The following is a 24207-nucleotide window of genomic DNA, read 5'->3' as shown; positions in this document are numbered from 1 at the left end:
ATATTGTACTCATGATCCAGTTGTTGATATCTGATGTGTGTACAGTATATATGTGTGTGCACAGTATCTGTAGATCTTCATCAGAGACACTCTAATGCCTTTCAGCTTCACAAAGCTGCTTGTCTGCCTCCACCCCAACACAATGGAGGTGAACCTTTGTTTTTGTTTGTTTTGCATTGAGTAATTACATCTGAAAAATTCAACAAAAGCAAAGAACATCTACTAATGGAGAAGCAGATTGGTAACATTATTTTAATAGAAATGGTGTCAGCACCACACATGTAATATATTCTCAATAAGATATCTCAAAACCTGGGTAAATTACACCAAATACTATCTAAATGGATTGATTTTTGATTTATTTTTGTATTTTGGGTGTCTACACACTGAACACTGTATCTCAGTCAGGAAGGGGACAGCTCATTACGAGGGCCCTGCTGTTTCACAGGTGATTGACCTTGGGTCATGTATTATCCTCTTCTGCTCTCCATTGAGTGCTCATCTCTCATTCTCACACCCTCGCTATGATGTGCGTTTTTTACTCAAATGGATGCTTTGTGTTTTGTGTGTTCCCTTTTGATTCAGGGCAAGGATCCACTCTTAGCTGTGTCCTCCCATAACTCCTCTATGCACCGTGGCACAGTGCTTCAAAGAGCTGGACTAATGGGCAGTTTGGGCTGCACTCTTGTGTATAGTGAACAGAACATTGTTGGCTCTATAAGTGCCGAAAACACACTTTTGGAAATGAATAGTGGATAACTCTTGGCTCCAAAACAATCTGGTGCAGGTTAAATGCCTTAATACTTTCAAATCTGTCTCACAGCCTTGTCTGCACATTATTCCCACTGATACAGCCAACAACTTCAGCTAAGATAAACTGCTGTTCTTGTATTTCTGAATAGGTAAATAAAAAGTACTGCCCTGTCAGCATATGTTTGGAATACAGTAAGATTTTAACGCATGACTAAAAACTGATGGAATATCTGCAGATGTAGCATATTCATAGCTTGATTTTAGGTTTTAAGAATCAAGACTTGATGATTAAAGGTCTGTCAGTCATTATGAACTAAGAATGACTGTGTCAGTTGTATTATTATTGGTATTGTTATTGTTATTAGTTAAATAGTTAAAGTTATATTGAGATGATGGTTCTAGGATTTCTGATTTGTATTTCTACTGGGGCTTTTCTACAATAATTAGATTTAGAAAGAGCACAGAAATGAATACTCTGAGTTAGTGCTGCTTCTTTTAAACTATGGTTGTCTCATTTTATGTTAATACAATTGAAGCTCTTCTTTTGTCAGAAGTATACTTCTAATCATTCCACCACAAGATATTATCATGTTAAACTGGGATGTGGTACATGCCCAGACAATGATGCCCACTGATAAACATTTTTTCTTTAATAACTCTTTTGTAGCTTTTTACTACATTGAATGAATCCTCCATAAATTTATCATAGATAATTCTGGAAAAATGATTTTACTGTAACCGATCATGGCTCAATATCACAGACTTGACACAGACTTGTTTTTCGGGATAGTAAGACCACTTTCATTTCCCCCTAAACCCATACCTTTGTCTTTATTTTTATTTTGGGAGGGCCATATCTGCGGCATGGTAGAACTACGCTTGATTTATTGTTTATGTGTGAAAGTTTATTTAGAAGCAAAGGCAGAAGAACTCTAGCGTGATGTTGTTACAACGCCACAAAAGAGAGGAAGGTCGGGGGTTGGGAACAGTAAAGCCTGGGATTTTAACACGAGAGGCCGGTTTCATACATGATCAATGCTGGTTTCTTTGTACCATAACCACGATCATCTCCTAACCTTCACCAAGTAGCTTTTTTAACCCCAAAAAATGATCCTTCCCCCCGACATTATCCAAATGCTAGTTGTACTTAAGGCCACCCAGAACTACAGAAGTGGCTGATCAGAAAACAGTTGTATGAATCTTTTTAATCCATTGGCATTCAGGACTTGGCTCTGTTGTTCTTCATAGCAGTAAAATGTATTTGCAGTGGACTGTGGCACATGCCTGAGAAGGAAAAAGACATGATGAGAGAGTTGGCTACCTTCCCTTCATTTCCATCCATGCTGAACCTTCCGAGCAGCCACAATGCCTGTCCAAACATTATTATGACCATCATCTCCACGATGTGTCACACAAAGAGAAATACCCTGGAAATGCATCCAGAGTTCAGATAAGAGCGGGAACCATGGCCCAGTATTAAACAACAGCCATCAAAGTGTCCTCTCTCTCTCTCTCTCTCTCTCTCTCTCTACTTTGACTGTTCTCTGCCAAACACACTGACTCGCTACATTGAAATGTAATGTGTATGCATGGTTACTCTGTCAAATGCACGTCCCACTGTGTATTCATGTCCACAAGTGTGTGTGTTTACTGACTCCTTGTTTGCCCACCTTGCATCATCAGGTGAAGTTGTGAGCCTACCTGTATGGGATGAGAGCCTGCCATCACTGTGTTTGTGGGTGACATAGCTGTATGTTTGCTCTCAGAGAGCAGGTGAGGAATATCACAGCCCTCCTCAAAACCGCCTGCTCTCCCGCTCTGCTTAGATATGACCGTTGTTTATACGATCTGACTCTTGGAGACAAGGTGACGTCATCAATAATTTCTACCGGTGCGTCTGTATCATACAGGTTAAAGTAAGTGTTTGTGTGTGAATGTGTAACAGCGTAAGCTCACCTCAATGGCAGTCCTCTTACTCACAACTTACTGGAGGCCATATCGTCAGTCTGTCAGTGGGGAGAAAAAAAAAGCTTGTTTTTACTTGTTGTGGAGACCAAGCTGTAAAAAAAAAACCAAAGATTTAAACTTATTAATTAAATCTCAACCTCATAACAACTTTTCTAACCTTTCAGCCATTAGTGCATTTTACAACTTTTAGGACCTCATGATTGACAAAGGGGCTATTTAAGATTTCCTACAGTGATTTTTCATTAAAAAAAACTGCAGATGTAAATGTAAAAGATGTAAAAACAACTTTTTTTCCCTATGCAGCTGGTAGAACATTAGCAACTAACACCTATTTTCGTCATCTGTAGTCTTGTTTTATCTAACCAACAGTCTTAAATTTATTTGCAATATATATATTTAATTAAATTGTTAATCAAAAGGGTCAATTAACAAACATAGTTGCAGTTTCCTTTTCTGTAGGTAAAAACATTGACAAAACAACTAATTCTTGCAGCTCTGAAGGAAATGCTGTGTTAAATCTCTTCAACGTCAGTATTGGAGGCAGAGAGAGGGAAGACCTGTCCAGAAATAATCGTGCCCAGCATCTCAACAGAGTTTCATCTGTTTGGGGGAATGAGTGCGTTGGCAAACACGGAGGAATGGCACCCCTCCCAAAACAGAAGAAAAGGTTTTTGTTTTCCAGCCCTGATATTCACCTGAAAGGGTTATTCAAGTTTCTAAGCTCATTACCACATTGTCATGGAAAGACACGCTTGTATGTCAACGCAACTCCTCCTCTTTTTGTCCTTTAGACTTTCTATTAGTCTTTCTCTCGTTAGTGGTTTTGTGCTTTTATTGCATTGCTTTTCTTGATCTTGATAATTGCATAAGATTATTTGATGTCAATAAGCTGATGGTAGTGAATTTGCCTAACCGCAGTGTTTGAGAGTGTCTTATGGAAAGGTTTTTGTTTTTGGTTGGCAGCCTCTATTTACTATTGTTGCATGTGATGAGAAGGTAAATGAAATGGGCATTTATGATCTCTTTACCCTTACTCCTGATAGAAGCTTGCCTCCTGGATTGGGTTGTACTAAGCAGTTTCATTCTACATTAGCACCAATGAATGCTAGAATAAAACTGAATGAATGAATGAAAATAGTTATGAAATGTCTTAGCTTATGTCGTGTGTAAATTGATTGCTAGGAAACATCTTTTGTATTATCCAATCAATAGCCAGTTAGCATGAAGTTACTGTAGCATCCCAAGCTGTAACATTCATTACAAAATGAAAATGTTAAAGGGCCAAATAATGTATTACCCTTGATCACCAATCCTCTGTTCATGAAGACAGTTTTATAAATATCTGCACACATGAAAAAATGTATTTCAGAGTTAGTGGTATTCATGCAGTTTGGGATGAGAAGAAAACATCCAATTGCGCAAACCTAACCTGTATTATTTGGTTATTTAGAACGTTTGGTGATTGTTTTGTCATTTTTATAAGTTAATTGAGGTCTGGGAACGTTTGACATTGCAAAAAAGACGTCCGGCAGTGGACAGGAACATCAGCAGCCAGCTGATTATATAGGTTTTACACAACCGCCTGCGTTAAGAACACACTCACTTTTGCTTTTACTTGAAAATAAAGTGTTTCAGATCATCTGGCTAATCATGTTGGCTTGTTAACAACCTGTCTGACAACCTGTTTGTTGCCTTGTTGTCTTGGACTTTCTTAGAGCGATGTCGCCCTGTTCCTAGATCTTTCAAATTACTTTGGTGAGTACAACGTTAGAACCAACTTGTAACAAACTGAAAATATTCCTTTAAAAAAATATCTCCGCATGTGTGCATTATATTATTCACGTTGTGTTTGTGCGTGCGTGTGTGTGTGCGTGTGTGTGTGTGTGTGTGTGTGTGTGTGTGTGTGTGTGTCAGTGAGTGTTGACAGCTGTGTCGACTCAAATAAGATATAGAAAGCTGCCAGCATTAGGTCACATTTCACCGTCTCCTCGCCCTCAATCTCTCAGGTGTCAGTCAGGTGCCCTAAGAGGGTTAAAGAGGGTTCGAGGTTTCCATACACAGTGACTTCTGGTGGGTTTCAGAATAGATGGCACAACCACCCATCTACTGGGGTCTCACTGAACAATGAGAAGGAATATGTTTCCAAAAAGTGAGCATCACATGTAATGTCTCTTTGTCCCCGAAGAGTTTTTAAAAGTCAGACATGTAGCTTCTGTTATGGTAATGGTAAGTAATCCTGGTGTTGAAACGTGGTCAGAAACGACAGGCCTGGCCCCCGCTTAACACGTCTCCTGTGTCAGAAAGAAGCTGCAGTGCCACGTATTTACTCTACTCAAAGCTCTCTATACCCGCTGGCACAGACTCCCCTTGGCTCCAAGCCAGGGGAGATCCAGTGCTGAGTTTTGGGAAAAGACCCACTTGTGTGTGTGTGTGTGTGTGTGTGTGTGTGTGTGTGTGTGTGTGTGTGTGTGTGTGTTTGTGTTTGTGTAGAAGGCTGATGAAAGGGTTGGAGTTATGTTGATGCTAACAGTTATTCCACTTCATGTTTGATTCTACTTGTTGATTTGGTACTTTATCAGTTGTTAGAAACACAAGTACTCATTTCAAAATAAGATTAGCATCGCTGCAAATGTCAGGTCTGTTGCATTTTCCAGCTTGTAAACAAACCTTTCAACAGTCTCTCTGTGTCCACAGAGTGAGATTGGTTGACTGAGTTTGAGGCCAACGAGGAACATAAAGACCACAAATGTCATATCAGGCCATGACTTTTAATCACCTTTGTTCATACCTGCTTTGCAAGCTGACATATTAAGCTTCACGTCAGAGGAAAACAGCTGTAATTGTGCACCACATAAACCTACAGATGTGTCTCAAATCGATTTATGATTGAGCACTTGAAAATATTAATACTGTAAATGTATCAGGATTGGTGTCTTTGGGGAAGTTGAGCTCATTTGTTTGTTCTTTTTGTTTTCTAATCATGTTGTTAGTTTGTTGCAAATGCACATTTAGCACATTTGATGCAACAGCTACCTTGCAAAAGAAAAGCCCAGTGTGACAATTAATCACTTTTCAGCTGACAGATGTGTCAACTCAAAATACCGTGTATGTGTTTGAGTGTGTTCATTTGTAGGCACTGAAAATCATTTACACAGTGCCACCAACACATGCGTCACTTCACACAAAATCAGTGTCACTTCCCTCTTTCAGTAAAAGAGAATAGCTCTTCATAGAAGGGGGTTTAATTGATTTCATTTTGGTTATCCGCTTCCTTTTTTCACTTATAAAAACTATGAACACATATATACGCTTCCTGATAATAGGACACTTTTCCATTCAATCAGTTAAAGTTCCAAAAGTCTGCACCAAAGTAATATTTCAGTCTCTGTTAGCAACTATACAACTCATTTTCCAAAGATGTGTCTATCTGTCACTTGCCTTTTTGACGATTGAAGGGCTAGCTAACGAGTACCATGTGGTGGTGTGCTGTTTCAGCCTGACATGACTCCGTTCCAGTTGTTGTTGTTTTAATTTGTCCAATTCCAGGCCGGGTTTTAGCTGAGGCCTGCCACAGAGAGAGAGTGCAGGTTCAGAAAGCTGGAAGCATGCACTCTGCAAGTATTTGAATTATGCCATTGACGTCAGCACAGTCATAAAGTAGACGGCTGCCCTTCCCCTGAAGTATTCCCTTGCCAGCAGGCCTGTTCAGCTCAGCGCAGATGGATTTAAACGCTCTCTGCTTCACAGACCGGCTCTTTTGTTTGGGTATTTGGGAAGCATTTGGACCCCCCCCCCTTCCCCGCCAAAAAAACACCACCACCTCTTTGTGGAATAGCACAGAAAGCCGCTTTTTCAAAAGGACTTCAACATTAAAATACCCCCATTTCAATTAGAATCCTCCTGATTATTATCAACAAAGACCCAAAACAGGCAAACCATGGTTTGGTTATCATTACTCTGCGGTAATGTTTTGTTTTGTTGATTTTTTGTCAGAGGCAGGATCCATATATTTTTTAGTTTTTTTGTGAAACTGCCGTTAGACCGTGAATGCCACATGCTTATTTTGATGTTACTTTGGGGGAACTTGTATTTAATCTTCATTCAATCAGGAAGTTTCATTTCTCCAATATGGTCAAACACACGCAATCTGGTTTTGCCTGCTCACCAGTGCCAACAGTCTTTATTGGCTCAATTAGATTTTGTTGTGTGTACAAGTGTGTGGACTGAGATGCACACACACACACACACACACATGTACACAGAGACAGACCATGCTTACCCATCATGAGGAGGCATGCTGTTCAAGGTTGTTTGAGGTTTGTCTCAGCTGGTCTTCATATGTTACTGGAGACTCTGATTCTTCGTCGCACGCAAACCCCTTCGTCGCAGAAGCCCTCTGGTGGCTTCCCTCGCTCCGCTTATCAGGCCTGCTGCCTCCTGACCTGCTTAGCTCCGTTTTCAAGGCCTTCACGCTAAATGCAGTCAAGATAATGTCAATAAGACAGTCATGTTTTTCTTGGCAACAGCTGTAAAATTGTTGGGACTAAAATGATTTCTTGCTTGGGCTCAAAAAAATGACATTCAGATATCAAAGCCAAAAGAAACAGAGGAAGCACGACACGTAGATTGGGCTCGTCTAGTTGCACATTAGCCCATTGAGGTTGTTTACTTCCTCATTATTAGATATCAAAACCTTTAAACGTTTAGAAAGAAGAAACTGCACGACTGCATATTTTAAGGATGTAAAATAAGTATACTGATCGTTCCTGCAGGAAATACCTAATTTGTCTCATTTATAACAACAACGTAGACCATTCAATGTAACAAAGGCCAGTTTTATACTCCATCCACAAAGACGTCTCCCTGGGCAAAACATTAAAAATTATCTGTGTGTCCGTGTCTCCTGGACCCCCTGCTCTTTGACCCGCCTTGTGACATTAGAGTAACACACTGTGTGTCATTGGAACATAATGAGGTAACACATTCCATCTAACAATCCAGTAGGTCTACTCAGAAATCCTAAAATGAAGTAAGTCAAAGTGTAGGTTCAGCTTACTTTCTTTGGTGAGATGAGACCGTATCTTCTCCATGTCAAGTCACCATGTTACTTCAGATTCAGATTCCATTTATTCACCCTATATATCTCTCAACACACTGTTCTTATGGCGGCAATGGCTTCTGAATTTGTCGGTTTTGCTATTTAAAGGAGTAGTTTGAAATTTTTGGAAATAAGCATATGTGGAGGCGAGTGGAATTTTGTTTGTGAGGCTCAAAGCATTAAAATCCAGCATTTAAATGCATTAACAGCAACATCTTTCTAGATCATCCCCAGATCTAACCATGAAGGAACTATTACTATGGTGTAAAGTAGTTCCAGGTTTGACGGTGAGTTTTGTGGATTATCCAGAGAAACAGAAAGAAGTGTTTGTTATGTTTTGATCACCATGAATGCCATTCCTTTCGCTCCCATTTTTCTGACATAAATCTTAGGAATGGATATCTAAAAAACTGGCACATAAAAGCAAAAATCTCATACCACTATGTGAGAGTGAGAAAATATGTGGTTTTGTTTGTAATTTAGGGATCTATGGCTACATGTCTAAAATGTATATGCAGCAAAGAGGAGGAATCAGTTCACTTTTCATTGACATTAAGTTTGACTCACTATGTGGACGAATTTTTTTCTCTGACTTTGAAGCTAAGTCGGGTCCAGCAGCAGCAGCAGCTGCATGTTGGCCCATTCTGACTTAGCAGATGTTTTCCTGAAGATTTTAGAGACGTTCGTCCTCACCCCTGACATCAGATCCACCCCCGCACCAACAGTAAACCTCTGTGATCGTAACTCTAGACAGCACTTTGAAACCTAAAGAGAAAAAAAAGCATCAACAACAGCGACAGAAGTTTGGCTAACTGGGTTCATGGCTTCTCTGATCTATGCTAATCAACCCGAGGGGCAAATGCCAGTCAGTAGGACAACGAGGCCCATTCAGCACAGTCAGTACTGTTGCTTTCAATGTGGGAGTTCAACTCAGGTAACACATACAAAGCCTGCTCTGTTGCTGTGTGTTTGTGCGTATGAGTGTACACATGTTTGAGCCTATAGAAGCGGAGGGCGAGAGAGCGAGACACTGTGGTGAGAAGGAGCGAAAGGTGGGAAAAGAATATGTGAGAGTTTATGAGCGCGGAGTCAAAACAGATGGAGGGAGTGAGGAAGAGAGCAGCTCAAGGACAGGACAGTGTTACCCTCACAAGTCCACAGAGTTGCTGATAGGACGGACAAACAGCCTCATTGACGTCCGTCTGTATTATCAGAGAGAGATGTAGAAACAAAACATTTAAGATGTTTACACCAGAACATGACGAGCAGTCAGATAGCAGTGAAGACTGTATGTAAGACAGTGAACCTTCAGACCCCTGTCTCTGAGCTCAGATCAGTCTGTACACTGTGCTCCTCACATTCACCTCCTACATGCATAAATCCCTCTGTGTTTAAATAAATTGTACATGTGTGAATCATGTTTTCAACAGTTAAGCCATCTAAAACAAAATAAGCAGAGATCATAGTTAAAATTTGACAAAATAGGCCTGAATATGACTGAAGCCCCATTTGGACTGGATTAATATCCAGTACTAAAATATTTCCCATGCTCCTCAGTGTTTAAATTAATCATTTAATATGACATTTTAGCCACCGCAGATTTACAGAGCGAGTTAGTTCCATAGAAGTCCAATTCTTCACAATCAGTGGAATGTAGCTCTCTGTGCTAAATTAATTAGTCAATGGACACTAAATTAATTAGCAACTATTTTGATAATAAATTAATTGTTTGTCATGTTTATTCAGCAAAAATGCCATGATTCAATAACTCGACTTTTTTCAATCGTCAGAAGTTTCTAATTTCTGTGTTTTATGTCATTGTGAACTGAATATCTTGCCTGTTTCTTGCCTGTTTGTAGGGCAAAACTAAACACGTGAAGACTTCACCTTTGACTTTAGGAAACTGCATTTTCACTGTTTTCTGACGTTTTACAGAAAATAATTAATTGATAATGAAAATATCTACTATATACAGCCTTATAGTTACAGCCTTATTTTGTGCACAAAAAAATGCAACGATAAAAAAATGAATGTCTGTCCTGATGAAACTAAATACAACAGCCTCCTGCGACTGAAATTATTACTAGGGGAGAAAAATCACTCACATATGCACTCCAGGCAGGATTAAAATCACCCAAACCTCCTGTTCAATGGGTTTAAGAGTCACATCCAAAATGATGTGGGCTTTTATTATCATGAACTCCTGTACAATCTTAAACATTTTCAAAACCTGAACTTTTATTTTTCTCACTATACCTGGATTTAGACAGTTTGATTAACACAGCAATTCTTTTCTGCTGTTATTCCAAAGATTCTGCAAAGGATTTGGTATCACTGTGGGGAGTTGCATGCTACTTGGATTTATGGCTTTCCCTGTTGCTTTTCCACTGAGTTCTACAGTATATCAGACAGGAATGTGTACATGTGTACAGTGCAGTATGTTATGTAAAATTCAGGGATCACTGTGTCCAAAGAGAATGACGGGACAAGAGTCAGCAAGAAGCATAAAGAGGTCTGACATGCACATCAGCACACATGTATGGTTGTTACATGTAACCCAGTCGAAACCGACTTTATTACAGTTTAAATACAAGCAGAAGAGCCTCGAGTCAGAAGTGACATGAACGTGCCCCCTGTTGCTACACCAGAAACAACAACGTTAACAACACCAAGACCACCAGCTCACCTGCAAACAGCTGCGCAAACATTTCCTGCTGAGTGGTCATAAAATAAGCTAATTGTCATCACAATTTTGTCTCATAGTTTTTTCTTTGTTGAATGTATACAACCTTACTTTAAAGGAATAATTAGACATTTAGATACTTCATGAACAGACAAGAGTGTGGTGTCAATTTTCTCATTGAACTTTCAGCAAGAAAGTAAATAAATGTATTTTCCAACATGTCAAACTGTTATTTTACAAGAACCTCCTTTTGAGTTTGGTAATATCCAAGGGAGACCAGGCCAAGGTGACATCTTAAAAAGTTAGACGAAACAATACAAACTTAGTCACAACAATAGTAAAACACACCGCAATGCTGAAAAGGTTGAGAAGAGCTCAGAGCAGAGATAAATACAAATCTTAAATTTTGCTCAGCTTCCTCAATTTAATTTCCCTCTGCAGAGTATTTCAAGTATCTGCAGCAGAAAAAAATGCAAGCCGTCAATATACAAAGCTGTGACTAAATGGGACACGTATGAAAACTTGAAGCAGTTCTGCTTTCGCCTAATTGCCTCATTACAACACATCAGAATTCTTAATCTGTGAGTCAGCGTCTCAAATGTGTCACAGTGCTGCTTCTGGACGGCCACCACATGAAAAAGGCACCAGTATGTTTTACCGACACCGCATCCCAGAGCTCTACATTTACCCGTCATGGCTCCACTGAAGCTGTAAATTCATAAGTGGTGAAGCATGTGTAAATCCTCCATTGCAACAAAAAGTCCATTATTTTGCCCCCTTCTGTTTATAATTCACAACCACAGGGCAGCAACATCCTGATGCCATCTATTGAGACATTATTTGTATTCCGCCTTCCTGTAAATCAGATAAATGAGCTCTAATAAAACACAGTCATGATGTCATTTATTCTCGGAATTTACAGAAAGTACAGAAATGTTTCAATCAACAAACGTTTCGGGGCCACATAACTGCTCCACCACCCTTCTTCCCTCTTTTCGGAATACTTAAAGTCAATAGTGGATTTGGCAATGCTGTACATGTGAATTCATCATTTGGCTTGTAAGAAGTGGGAAAGCAGCGCTACAACAGCCCCCTCGCCATACCATCTCTGATCTTTGATAGGAAGTGTTGTGCAACGGCGCAGAGGGTTTCAGATCAAGCTGTTTTCTGTTTCTTGTAAAGTAATAGATGTCACAAAGGGATGGCTCATCTTCTGACTCTCTCATTCAGGAACCTGACACCGCTGCCGATCGGCCTACGTCAAAGTCTGGCTTCTCTTTGTGTGTTTGGGGCGTGTTCATGCCGCTTCACGGGAAATGTGGCACCTCACCCTTCACAACACGTTAACATCATGAATGCTTACTCGATAAATTAAAAGCCAAAATTGGTATGAAAGATGACATCTTGTCCTGTTCACAATGCCATATATATTTTGGCTGCTGATAATGAGCTGCAGCCCTCCTACTCTGCTGCAGCTAGCATCACATCACAGGCAGGAAACTGACTATCCCCACGAGAGGATGACAGATGCAGCTGTCTCTCTCACACACACACACACACACACACACACACACACACACTGCTTTAAGTCCTCTGGTCTTGCATCCTCTTTATATAATCTGATAGCAACATATGCCATGCGCTGTATAGGTACTAGGTTTTGGGTGTGTGCGTGCACCTGCTTCTTTAAAGAAGACGTCTCCGATAAAGTTCTGCCTCAATAAATTGAAAGAGCAACAGACATTTAGAAATTCTCTATCACTGAAATGAAACAGATATTGGAGGATTTTGACATATTAAGTAATGAACCACGCCATACCAATAATACAATTCCTATTGGGATTAAAAACTGAAGTGCATCACTTGCACTCTTTCATCTTTAATCTGAGAGGCAATCAAAGAAAAAACAACCAAAGAGTTGTGGATGGAGACATATAATAATATTCACAGGACAGCTCATTCAATAAGGTAAAATTTTGTGTTGAGGATTTTATTATGTGTGTATATTGTGATCGATCGTCTTTTTTAGTCCACCTCTATCTGCTCGTACCTCTGTACATATTCACAGAAAACATCCACACATTTTATTATGTTGGTACTAAAGGGTTTCAGCTGACAATTGTCGACAATGTGTTTGTGTTGCTGTTTGGTCTGTTTTATCTTTTGCTGTTGTTAGTGGTAAAGTTAACTTTGTGTTGAAAATACTGTATCTTATCATGCCTGTTGGGCTTAAACTGAACTGAATATTGAATCAAGAGAGAGAGAGCTGACCTCATATCCACATACCCCTGCCTCCCTCAGCTGGAAAGTTTGATGTTAATATTTCAGTTAATGTTGGTCCACTGGTGTGTCTGACTGGATTGTACATGTGTATCTGTGTGTTTTCCTGTCTGCCGCTGTGGGACAGGCACTGTAGGTCTCAGCGCTGATCAGAAAGGTCCTTATGTCAGGGTGGGGGCGGTGGAAATCCCCTCTGACATTGTTGTGCGAGTGTGTATGTGTGTTGGCTTTTGAACGCTGTTTCCCTTGGTCCATCTGAGGCCATGAGAGTACACAGAGCAGACTTCTGTCACTAAAGTAATTAATGGTATGCAGCTAACATGCTTCTTCTGTTGAAAACAAGTGAGAATATAGAACATGTATTTGTTGGTAAAAATCAGGGAATTTTAACTGTAATTTCTATATCTCTTCTTCATTCTAGGCATAAAAACAACTAGTAAACTATATATATAATTATTTAGACTAGTTTGGCTAAAGATCAAGGCAGATATCCCTCGATGTGGTTTCCAGCACCACCCTCTAATAATTCTTGGAAAGTTTTGAGACTAATCCTTTTAGAGTTTATCGCCCTTTACAGGCATTTCTATTGTTTCAATAATCTTGTCTACAGAACTACGTACAAATTGTCATGGGATTATACCATCATTCAATTAGCATTAAGGTTGACTCAGGAACAGTGGAGCCAGTTCATGTCTTGCAATGATTTAGTTTGACTCATCTGTCTTTCATCTGCAGAATAAAAACAGAGGCTGGGTTGTGTTTACTCTATGGTCATTTACATCCCATTGACCTCTGAAGTGAAGTATTTAAAGCATTGACTTGATTAGATTTGATCATCATAAAGTCAATGCCTCCATGCTTAGCATGTTGATCTTTGTTTTTTATTTGACGGGTGGTAACTGTTATTGGCTTTGTTTGCTCGCTGGGCAGGGATCAGAGTAAGACTGAAGTTAAGTGCATCTGGCACCTATACCTAGAGAATGGATTTAGTATGTGGGGACCCACAAGAAGTTGGCATGTGACCAGATTTTAGGTCCTGACTCCCTAAACCAGATTTTACAGCACTGTACCCATTTTGTAGGTTTTGAAATCAAAGTCATGAAGAGCTCAAGAGCTCAAGTAATACATCTAGCAATTGAGTTTTACCCCTGAATGCAGCCTCACAACCACACACATAAACACACGTCATGCCAAACCAAATTTCTGTTGATCACATCAGCAGCCTCTTGCCCTGAGCTGTAACTCAATCTAGTTTTGTAAAAATATTACTTATATACAACTTAAAGTCATGTTTCTGTCAGTTTGATACAGTGAATGGCTCTAAATACTACAGTGACTGCTGCTATGGCGAAGAGCCAGTCTGAGCTGTAGCAAATTTCCAATGCCTAACAGTATTGTATGTCTCCTTGAGGTCTATATAGTGTTGAATGCTTTCCCTTCCTAATGAAACGTACATTAAAAAAGCGTTGTTTACATCATTGTTGGCTATCTTGCAGTCTTCCCTGCATTTGCTGCATTTCTTGGCGCATTACCCACACCTGTAGCTCTGTTGAATAGTATTGGCAAGACTGTGTGTTACCAGCATGCACTTGCAAAAAGACGAAAAACTAGTGCAAGAGCACAACAACTCAACAGAGCACCTCTAACTGTTGCGAAAAGGGATCACAACACTGTGCCATGATTGCTGAATTCATCTAATGTTGACCCATCTAAAAGCTGACTGATCTAGCCGAATGTATTATCGGGCTTTTACAAAGCAGTCTTTATTTTACACTCTTTTTAAGCAGTCTGGAATTTTAAGCTCTTTAATTGGATATTTCTCATTGAAATATTCCTCTACAGTTGTAGTCAACTTCTCTTCTTAAGTTGTTGTACCACTCATTTTTTTGATCAAAGAATCAGATACTTTTAACACACAATTGCGCATCTGATGAACTGATAATTCAGTGGTGAGAGAGTAATGCTCGCGACTGCCATTCACCAGAAAAGCCAAAAAAACTCCCTCACTTTGCTCGATAATGATTTTTACACGTTTGATCCTCATAAGTATAGAATGATGAAAACATCCTCATCATTCACACAGAAATGACAGATAATTAAAAGTGTTGTTAGAATTACTTTTTACTGTTTTTGTGTATAAAGCTAATAGTTTCATGAGTCCGTATCCAGACGGTAGCTAAGACCACATATATGTTACTTTCTGTCTGAGCAAAGTTTAAAAGTTCAAAAGAGAAAACTGTTTGAGGGAAAAGGACCTTTCTATGCTCTTCAAAAACACAAACCACCTCAAGTGTGTTGAGAATACGGGGAAGAAACATCTCAGTTGAGTGTAAGCCGTTTTGACATCAGAAGCTTGCTAGTTAAACTGAACACAAACACACATGCACACACACGTACACACATTCCCTCTCTTTCTCTCACTCCCCTCTTCAGAGTGAAGGAAGGCTGTGGGCAGAGCGCCAGGTGCCTCTCATGTTTGGGAGAGCAAACAGGCTCATGTCTTTGATGGCGAGGAGATCAGAGCAGGGGACACATTCTACGTGACCACGCTAAGGTTGCCACAGTGCACACTCTGCTGCCATGTTGTGCTCGGCAGCTAGGAGACCCAGAGTATACACAATGCAGAGGCAGCAGAGTGTGTGTGTGTGTGTGTGTGTGTGTGTGTGTGTGTGTGTCAGTTCAGCCCCACTGGCCATTGCATCGCACTTGCATCGCACTTGCTTTCCAACCTTGACTTACAGTTGTAGTTGTCTGAATAACACAGTTCAGCCACAGGGACAGGGTTGGAATATTTCAGCAGTGGCTACAACACACTTTTCTCTATATCTGGTCATCGGCACTTTGTAGTGTAAATAGTAATTTTATTAAGGAGAGACAAGTCAGATGAACAAAAGTTAAAAGGTTGATGGAATGATGAGTTGATGAAGCAGATGAATCTGCAAAGACTGGGCAAAGATGGGGAAGTGGTGGAGCGCGTAACGGCAGCATGAACGTATTAGAGGTAGATGGACAATCATATTTAAAAGAGACAGCAGCTAGATGATAGGCTATCAATATATTTGTGTTTTTGTGCTATTGGATAGAGGAGACCAGCTGATCTAAGCAGCTAATATCATGATTGACAGCCCTGAACAATGACAGCGAGGAAAATATGAGCGAGCATGCATGAGGAGTTAATGGCAGATGTATGTGAAATTAACTACGGGCTTAGGCGTGCAAGAGTATAGTCTTACTGACTGAACTTACGCTGGAGCTTCATTTCAATTTCAAAGAAAAAGTCCCTCACTAAATTGATAATCATGGTTACTGTGACATAAGGGTTTATCAGACTTGTAGATGTTATCCCGGCTTGAATACGACGGTTTTAGCACGACACGCCAACATTCTTTGTCACACTCCTTTCATTTTATTTAATAGTGTTAGGTTGTGTTTTAGATACCATTTCTATTTATTACATTTATTGCACTACAATCACTTTGTAGAGCTAGCGAGCTAACTATTCAAATAATCTATTTTTCTTGCAAAAATGCCAAACAGTGTAAAGATTTGCTGCTTTTCTTCACCTTAATCCTAAACTGAATGTTTTGGGGTTTTGGACTAAACATGACATTTGTAAACATGACCTTTTTTCACTGTTTTCTGACATTTTATTGACTAATGATCAATCAGTTCCGAGAGAAGATACTTGGCAGATTCATCGATACTGAAAGAAATCAGTAGTTGCAGCCCTAATTCAATAAATGTAATAATTATAATACAGTATATAAATTACTTTAAAAACACATGTTTTTCAAAGAAAAGACAGCACAGGGCATAATCACATGCTAGCATACAGTACACACAGTGACTGTTGCTAAATGTTACGGAAATATTGTTCATTTCTGGTAAAATTGATACACAAGCCATTTCCTGTAAATTTGTCTCCGGGCTACATTTGTATCTGTACTGTGGTTGGGTTTTTGACCTGCTGTGTACACACTGAAAAACAGTAACCACACATGTCTTTACAGTAGCTGTTACCCTTTATGCACCAGACAAAAATGACAAATGTTCTCAACTTTGCATGGACTCATGCCCCACCAAAGACTGATTGGTCCATTTTCATGTTTCTGTCTCAACTCCTGGTCAAACAAAACAGTATCACTATCTGTGGAGTGCAGTTATCGGTCCACAGTCAGTAATAAGATATGATTACACTGATTAATCAGTTGCTTTACGTTTAAGTATGTATTTGTGTACATATGATTGTCAGAGAGAGCAGAAAATTCATTCATAGTTAACACAACATTTTTGTTTCGGCATGATAAAAGCTTATGTGTGCGCATACGTGTGTAGATTTACAGGTGTCTGTTTGCTTCCTGTGAGAAGGGTAAAGTGCGTCTGTGTGTGTAGCGAGGCGTCTCACACACAAATACTCACAGAGAGAAAAGTTGAGTGTGTGACAGAGCAAGGCCTAGCTTTCCTTTTGACAGCTGTGAGTCGCTCTAGCTCCTCACAGCTACACCTCCTCATGATGAAGGAGCGCTGCAGCCGGGTGCCACCTCTGGCCATTCCCCTCCCTCAGCAGCAGCAGCAGCAGCAGCAGGCGCCCAGAGCAGGACCCGTGGGTGGATGTTGCCTGGGAGTGGCAGGGCAGCGCTCGGGCTCCATGTGCGCCTTCTGTTCTGACTGTGTGTCTCTGTGTGCCGGCTGCTTGTTGACAGATGAGGCGTACCAGAAGCTGGCCATGGAGACGATGGAGGAGTTGGACTGGTGTCTGGACCAGCTGGAGACCATCCAGACCTACCGCTCTGTCAGCGACATGGCCTCTAACAAGGTAGGAGAGGCTGTTTGCTATTTTTCATCATTCCATTCTTCTTCTTCATTAGTGGAGAAAATGTTCAGGGGCACATGGCTAACGTTGCCTTTATTTTATTGCAATCAGAGAAACATTTAAAAAAAAAGTTCCATTCATTGCAAATGTTTTCACAGAAAAGGCTCTTTGAGGAGCTCTCATATCTGAGCAGCAAGGAACTCTGCAAGAAGCATTAGTCCTTCAGCAAAATAAACACATGAATGACAGTGTTCACAATCCAGAGACACTGAAGCTGTAAACATACATGAATTTAGCATGACCTGGACAAAAGTCCTCACATGCACAGAAAGAAGAGGTTGGTTTGTTAGATGCTGCAGCAGTAAGACGTGTTGGCATGAGCACTGTCAGGTTAAGAAGACTGGATGATACTCATCAGCTGATTAAACCATCACCCAACTCCATTAATGTCTGCTATGTTTCTTTCTTCTCTTTGTGCAAAAATGGTCAGACAAATGGAACTGTGTTTTTAGTGTCTTGGCCCGCTGTGGCCCTCCTTTCATCTTCAACAACTTTTCACTGTCCACTGGTTATTCTGTTGCTTCTGCGTCATTCATTGTGAGTGATGTGCACCAAGGCTCAGTTCCTGGTTCTTTTTTTAAGTGACCCCTTAACCATATTACTCACTGACAGATCATAATACAATAAAACAATATTTGGCTGATTAATACTTATCACTTAATTGACTCTGCTATCTTTGTACTATAACTCCTTATCTGTACACATATCTAAGAATTGCTAATTCCCTAATATGCATGATAAATCATTTTTTTTAGTTTTCTCTCATTACTGAAAAACATTCTGTCCAGTCTCACCCACTATGCTGCAGGATATATAATGTGAACACACTTCCTGATGGTGGCACTGTTACAGCTATCTGAATGTTCCATCTGCAGTTTCACTTTCTTTTCTTTTTTACATTTTTAAATGCAAAAATGGTCAATTGGACAAGAGGAAATGGTTTGGTGTCTCTAGTGGCTTTTGTTGCGCTCTTTCCATCGTTCCTGTCAAAGAACTTTTCACTGCCCACTGGTTATTCTATTTATTCTGTTGCCGATTGTATGTGATGTGCACCAGGTCTAGTTCCTGCTTTTTTATGTGAGAACCAGAAGTTGGCGAAAGCAAAGTTCGGCAAATATTAAATATTCATGGTCTACTTTAAAAATGTATAATACAAAAGCACTGAGCGAACAATTCTCATTCAAGTAGTTGGACACCATCTTGAAAGTCCTGTGTGCAGTTCCTATAATATATCCTTTACTATAACAGTAAAATGACTTCCTTAAACATGAGACTGGATGCACGACCATCTTTGTTATCGCTCACATTTGAAATTATACCTTAGACTGCTGTAGAATGGGACAGTTTATAGGAAGCCACAGATTTCACCTTTTTTGTTGACTCAAAACTTTCAATACTTGAACTTTGTATGATTTGCCTGTGGCAATGAAATATACGGAAAGCTAGCGTGAGTGGCAGCTGTGAGAGAGCCTGAAAACAGTTAGTCAAGCAAGCCAAGAGGATAAGCTTGTTATTTCTCATAAAATTGGACAACAGGATGCGAGTGATCCCGCAGTGGGTCAAAAACAATAAACTAGAGAGGAAGAGAGAGAATGTGTGTGTGTGTGTGTGTGTGTGTGTGTGTGTGTGTGTGTGTGTGTGTGTGTGTGTGTGTGTGAGGGATCCATGCAGACCCCTGGGCAGAGTGACTCTCTTTTCCTGTCTCCTTCCTGATCCCCCGTTCTCTCTCCAGACGACAATAGACATCCCATCATGTCCGTTTGGATGGTTAATGGTCGTGTTTATTTTTCCCATTGCTGTCGTCATCTGGACACACATGGAGCATTGACAGTCAGCTGGCCTGGTTTCAGTTCAGACATACGAGTACCACTGAATAAATACTATTAACCACTTAAACAAACAGACATTTAAAAGTCGATAAGGCTAGAGGACGGCAGAACTCGGGAGAGAGACAGAGATTAGAGAGAGGAAACAGTACGACAGTATATCTGTTGCAATAGAATGAGTCTAAGGGTTTTCTAAAAGAATAAAAAGTCACAAATCTTTTGTACTATGTTCATAAATGGGATAAAGCTGCTGGCTTATATCAACCCTACATTTGTGGACTTGTGGGACAAATGATGTCACTTAAGACTGTAATTTTAGCACTCGTGCAATCACAGAAAGAATTGGCAGGATTGAGCAAAACCTTATCTGCAGGTGATTTTATGAGCCTCCCCAACTTGAGAAATTCCAAAATTTCCCAACTATGGACTATTAAAAGCACAGTTCTATCGAAATACAGTTTCGGACTCGCCTCCATTAGCGGTTGACAGTAGTTTGACTTTGGCAGATTGATTTTTCTATTCTTCTACTTAGAAAACAGAATATCTCAAACCATTTGACCTGTCTGTCTTGTATGCATGAGCTGTCTGTGTCCGCGTATGTTCGAGTGCGTATGTAACCACGTGCCCATATTAACAATAGGTTAATATCATTCATGTCTAGGCTATATTGCACCTAGCCTTGTTTTCACCATAAACTAAAACATTACGCAACTGCTGCCTCTTTGCCATGTGACGTGTTACACTCAACCTGTTTTTTATTAACAAGAACATGCAATCAGTCATTGTGATCCCTTGACCACCTGTTGTGTTTAGGATGGAAAAACTGTTATTCAAGCTGTGGCAAGAGTATGAAGGGAGGGAAGATTTGAGAGGCTGCTGCTGAACCTTCAAGGTGAAGTGCAGGCTGTCGCTGCTGAGGGTTACAGTACGTGGCTGTCCTCCCTGTATGTATGGCTGACGAAGCCGGGTCAAGGCCAGTTGGATTATTCCTCTCTGTCGAGGTTGTAGACCATCTGTTAAGTAATCCATTGGTCAATTAGCAGAAACATTTTGGAAACATTAATTGCTGAAGTCATTAATCAAGCAAAAATATATATCCACTGCTGCCAGTTTATCAAACGTGAAGATTTTCGGCTTTTTTTCTGTTTTATATCATGGCATAATGTATATCTTTTGGAGTTTGGGACTATTTGATCACACCTTGGATCTTGGAATTTGAGAAGTTATTTTTCACTATTGTAAACTCGGCAAAAAATGTATTAATCTAAAATAATCAACAGAATAAACAATCAGTGGAAATAACTGATGGTCCGAGCTTCTGAATGAGAGGATCTGCAGCTTTTTTATCTTAGGGTTTGGGACTGTTTGTAGAACACCACATTGAGGCCTTGTTTCCACATAGCTCTGTGTACGAATACAAAAAAAAACAACACATCTGCGACTGACTACTAACTTCAAGGTAATCCACTGTGTTCATCAAAACAGGAAGTGGTGTAGCCATCAGAGTTATCAGCGTGATATTGACAGTGTAAACCTCAGAACTGTGATTACTGGCTGCAGAACAGCAAGCAAAGAGGCGGGACTACCCCCGAGAGGGAGTGTGTATGAGGCAGAGTTGTCTCACACACACACGCACACACACTCTCTCAGTCATTGCTCCACATACACAGGGTGTGAGGTAAAGCCTAGTCAGACTTTGAAGACCAAAGTGAGTCACTAGAACTTCGCCGTTTCCCAGCGTCAGAGAGCCAAGGCTTGGTCCTTTTACTCATGCTGCAGTCAGACTGAGACAGACACTTTAACGGACGGCAGCCCCACTCTGCTCTGCACTCTTCACACAGCAACATGGGAGCCTGCTGCTTTGACAAGAAAGAGAGGAAGTTAGGGAAGCTAAATGGTTGGCGAAAGGTGAGTTTTCTTTGATTTGTTTTGTAGTTAGACATTAAGAGTTTTACTTTTTTGGTATCTTAATGGACTTTAGGATTCTTTGCTGTGTGTGGACTTTGAGTGCTAAACTTCTGTGGCTTGTTTATTAACATGGTGTGAATTGCACATGCTGTGGTTAAAGTTTTTGTTAAACACAAAGTTTCAGTTGCTCCTTTTTGTCCTTTGGTGTTGTTTAAAGTGGTCATCGTCAGAGGAATTTAAACTGCTGATGCTGAAAGTGTGCTTTAGGATTTTCTTCCTTTTCACAGCATGTGATGTTGAGTTTCTTTTGCTGTTTAATACCAAAGTGTATGTTTTTAATGTTAAGAGCTATGTCCTCTTTTACTTGATTTTTTTACTTACTTGCACCACTTCGTGCAAGAGGCAGTGGTGCATTCATTTTTTGCTTTTGAGAATCTTTGTCCATGTGATGCTGAATTCAGATGTGACTACACAGATATGTGGTTGTATTGTGAGACCTCTTGTCATCCTTTGCCCTAAAGATCAAAGTTTAATTCAGTGCAGAATATATGGAATGTTTGTTTCTGGATTTTGAGGTTGTCTTTTTGTCCAGTTACTACTTTAGTTTGTGGGATTACTTTAAGTTTTCTCCCAGGGTGTGCAGATCGAAGGAAAATATGGACATTCTAGAGACTATCAATTGCAGCTGCTGTTTTGTTCTCCTTGGAACATTGTATAACTATAATAGGTGATAGTAAGGTAGTGGCAAAGTCATTAGATGCTGCTTAATGGGACGCAGAGTAAGGCAAATCTTGTATGGAATTTTTCCCCAAGTTTAGGGGGAAATTAATATGATAAAATGTTGCTTTCCATATGGTTTGTGCATTCATTTGAGTGTTGGATAATGTAGTAGAGGTTTTGGTGATACAATAATTTCATGTTTGTTGATGTAATACTGCTTCTGTGGTATTTTACACGGGGTGCTTCTGCTTTCGAAGCAACCAGAGCTTAAGTAAGCACAGTTGCGCAGCCTGCTCACTGTTCTCCTCAAGCCAAAAAATGGTGTGGCACACCACATCTGACTCTGAGGCCTTGAACAGCTGGGAGTGATGGGAGTGAATCGTTCAGCTGAGAAATTGTTTTCTTACTTTTATCTCTCCCTTTTTTTTCTCTGTTTTTTTTTTTTTTTAAACATCGTACTGCGAAGGTTCAGAGACACGTGAATGCAGTCTTTCTCATACAGACACACACTAGCATGAGCGAGTGAGTCAGAGGAAAAGAGAGGTTGTCAGACCGTCTCTCAGAGTTGTCTGTAGCTTCATCCAACGTACGGTTCATACGTAGTTAGGTTCGCTGATCTTTACAGAGTTATGTCACTGTGGGTCTTTGCCATTGCATCGATGTTACCAGCCTGCGTCATATCATTGCTAGAGATAAACCACAAGCACTGCAAGTTTGCTGGTTTAGAAGGAAGGATTACGTAGGTCACAGTCAGCTACGCTGCATACCGAAAATATGTGATTATCTTGATAAATTGATATAACGATGATGTGACCTACAGCAGACAGAGCGTAGTGCACCCACTAGTGGCTTAAAGGCACAACTTCAAACTGAACCACTCCAGATGGATGTTATTTGAAGCGAAGAATTTAGACTCTGGACTTATGATTCAGGCCTTAGTTGGCAATTTTAGTCATTTAAAGCATTTCCAACAGTGGCAATTTAGAAATGCGAAAAATCTACCACATGAGGTTGAAAACTGTTAAATCTTTGACGCAGAGAAAAAACAGAACCGCTCGAGGATGGTAAGAAGCGAATGGGTCAAATAATACAGTATGTTGGAAAGAGACACCCACAGAGCTCCGAGAGACCGATATTCCTCCAGCGCCACAGTGTCAGTAGGAGGTAAAGAGGATTCCCCTCTGCCCCTGAATGAAGAATAAATTAAGTACACAATCATAAGGAAACATATGGGAATGAGTGTGTAAAACATGCATGTGACAAGTGAGCATCAAGTGTGCTTAAATGTTGATAATAGCATTCGTAGGCTGCTGCTGCTGTGTGTGTGTGTGTGTGTGTGTGTGTGTGTGTGTGTGTGTGTGTGTGTGTGTGTGCGCACTGAGGCATTTCTTCTAGCCTCTGGGGAAGCATAGCTCTTCAACACATTGCAGAGAGACATCCCCTCCTGTTATTTCTGGTTTCTTTATATGTTATGCAGTGAGCTATTATATAAAGAGCTGCCTCCTCGGTTTCTCTTTTTATTTTTTTCCTTCATTGCCTGCATCCCACCTCCCTGCTTCTGGTTCTTTCCTTCAGTGGGAGGATAATCCGGGATCCTCTCAGGGAAGCTTTGATCTCCCCCTCATCTTTCCGAACTCGTACACGCACACAAACACATCAGACTGAGAGGTTCTCTGGGAACTTCTGTTTACAGTTTCCCATGGATTGGCTCTGAAGCGACAAGAACTATGGATATTTTCTCATTAGCAAAGCCTTGCAGCCATCCTCGAGGGGTTTCACAAACAAAAGTCGTGACAAAATTGACAAAAATCACATATGGCGCCATCGCAATTGGCCGTTGGTACTGATGTAACAGTACATTCCAGTCAGGTGGCCCTAGCCTTGTACACTGCAGCAGTATCAACACCTGCTCCAAGGACAGCCCATTGATTCTGCCAGCGAGGCAGACAGAGAGAGAGATTGATGACTGTGTTGGCAAGTGGCAGCCGAGAGAGAAATTGACATGTAAGTGGTTGAGAGTGAGGGAGAGACGGAGTGGAGAGGAGGAGAGGGGAGAGGGGAGAGGGGGGGGGGGGGGGGGGGGGGGGGGGGGGGGGGG

The 24207-nt window shown here is 40.5% G+C and overlaps 1 protein-coding gene across 4 annotated transcripts in view; it reads left to right on the top strand.

Annotated features, from left to right (window-relative positions):
• The window catches only part of pde4ba (phosphodiesterase 4B, cAMP-specific a), a 145557-nt gene that overhangs the window by 109168 nt on the left and 12182 nt on the right, over positions 1-24207 (top strand). For 3 of the 4 annotated variants that reach the window (XM_031859534.1, XM_031859535.1, XM_031859537.1), the window contains one exon: positions 17486-17598. In XM_031859534.1, the coding sequence (XP_031715394.1) occupies positions 17486-17598 (113 nt within the window). Of the gene's footprint in view, positions 1-4436; positions 4477-17485; positions 17599-24207 lie in introns of all 4 variants that reach the window. The other variant, XM_031859538.1, reaches the window with a different exon arrangement.

This window comes from Anarrhichthys ocellatus, unplaced genomic scaffold (genome assembly GCF_004355925.1).
Source record: "Anarrhichthys ocellatus isolate YVR2014 unplaced genomic scaffold, GSC_Weel_1.0 scaffold22, whole genome shotgun sequence".
Taxonomy (NCBI): domain Eukaryota; kingdom Metazoa; phylum Chordata; class Actinopteri; order Perciformes; family Anarhichadidae; genus Anarrhichthys; species Anarrhichthys ocellatus.
Note: the sequence above shows the minus strand (reverse complement) of the source record. Positions and strands in the feature narration are given on the sequence as shown.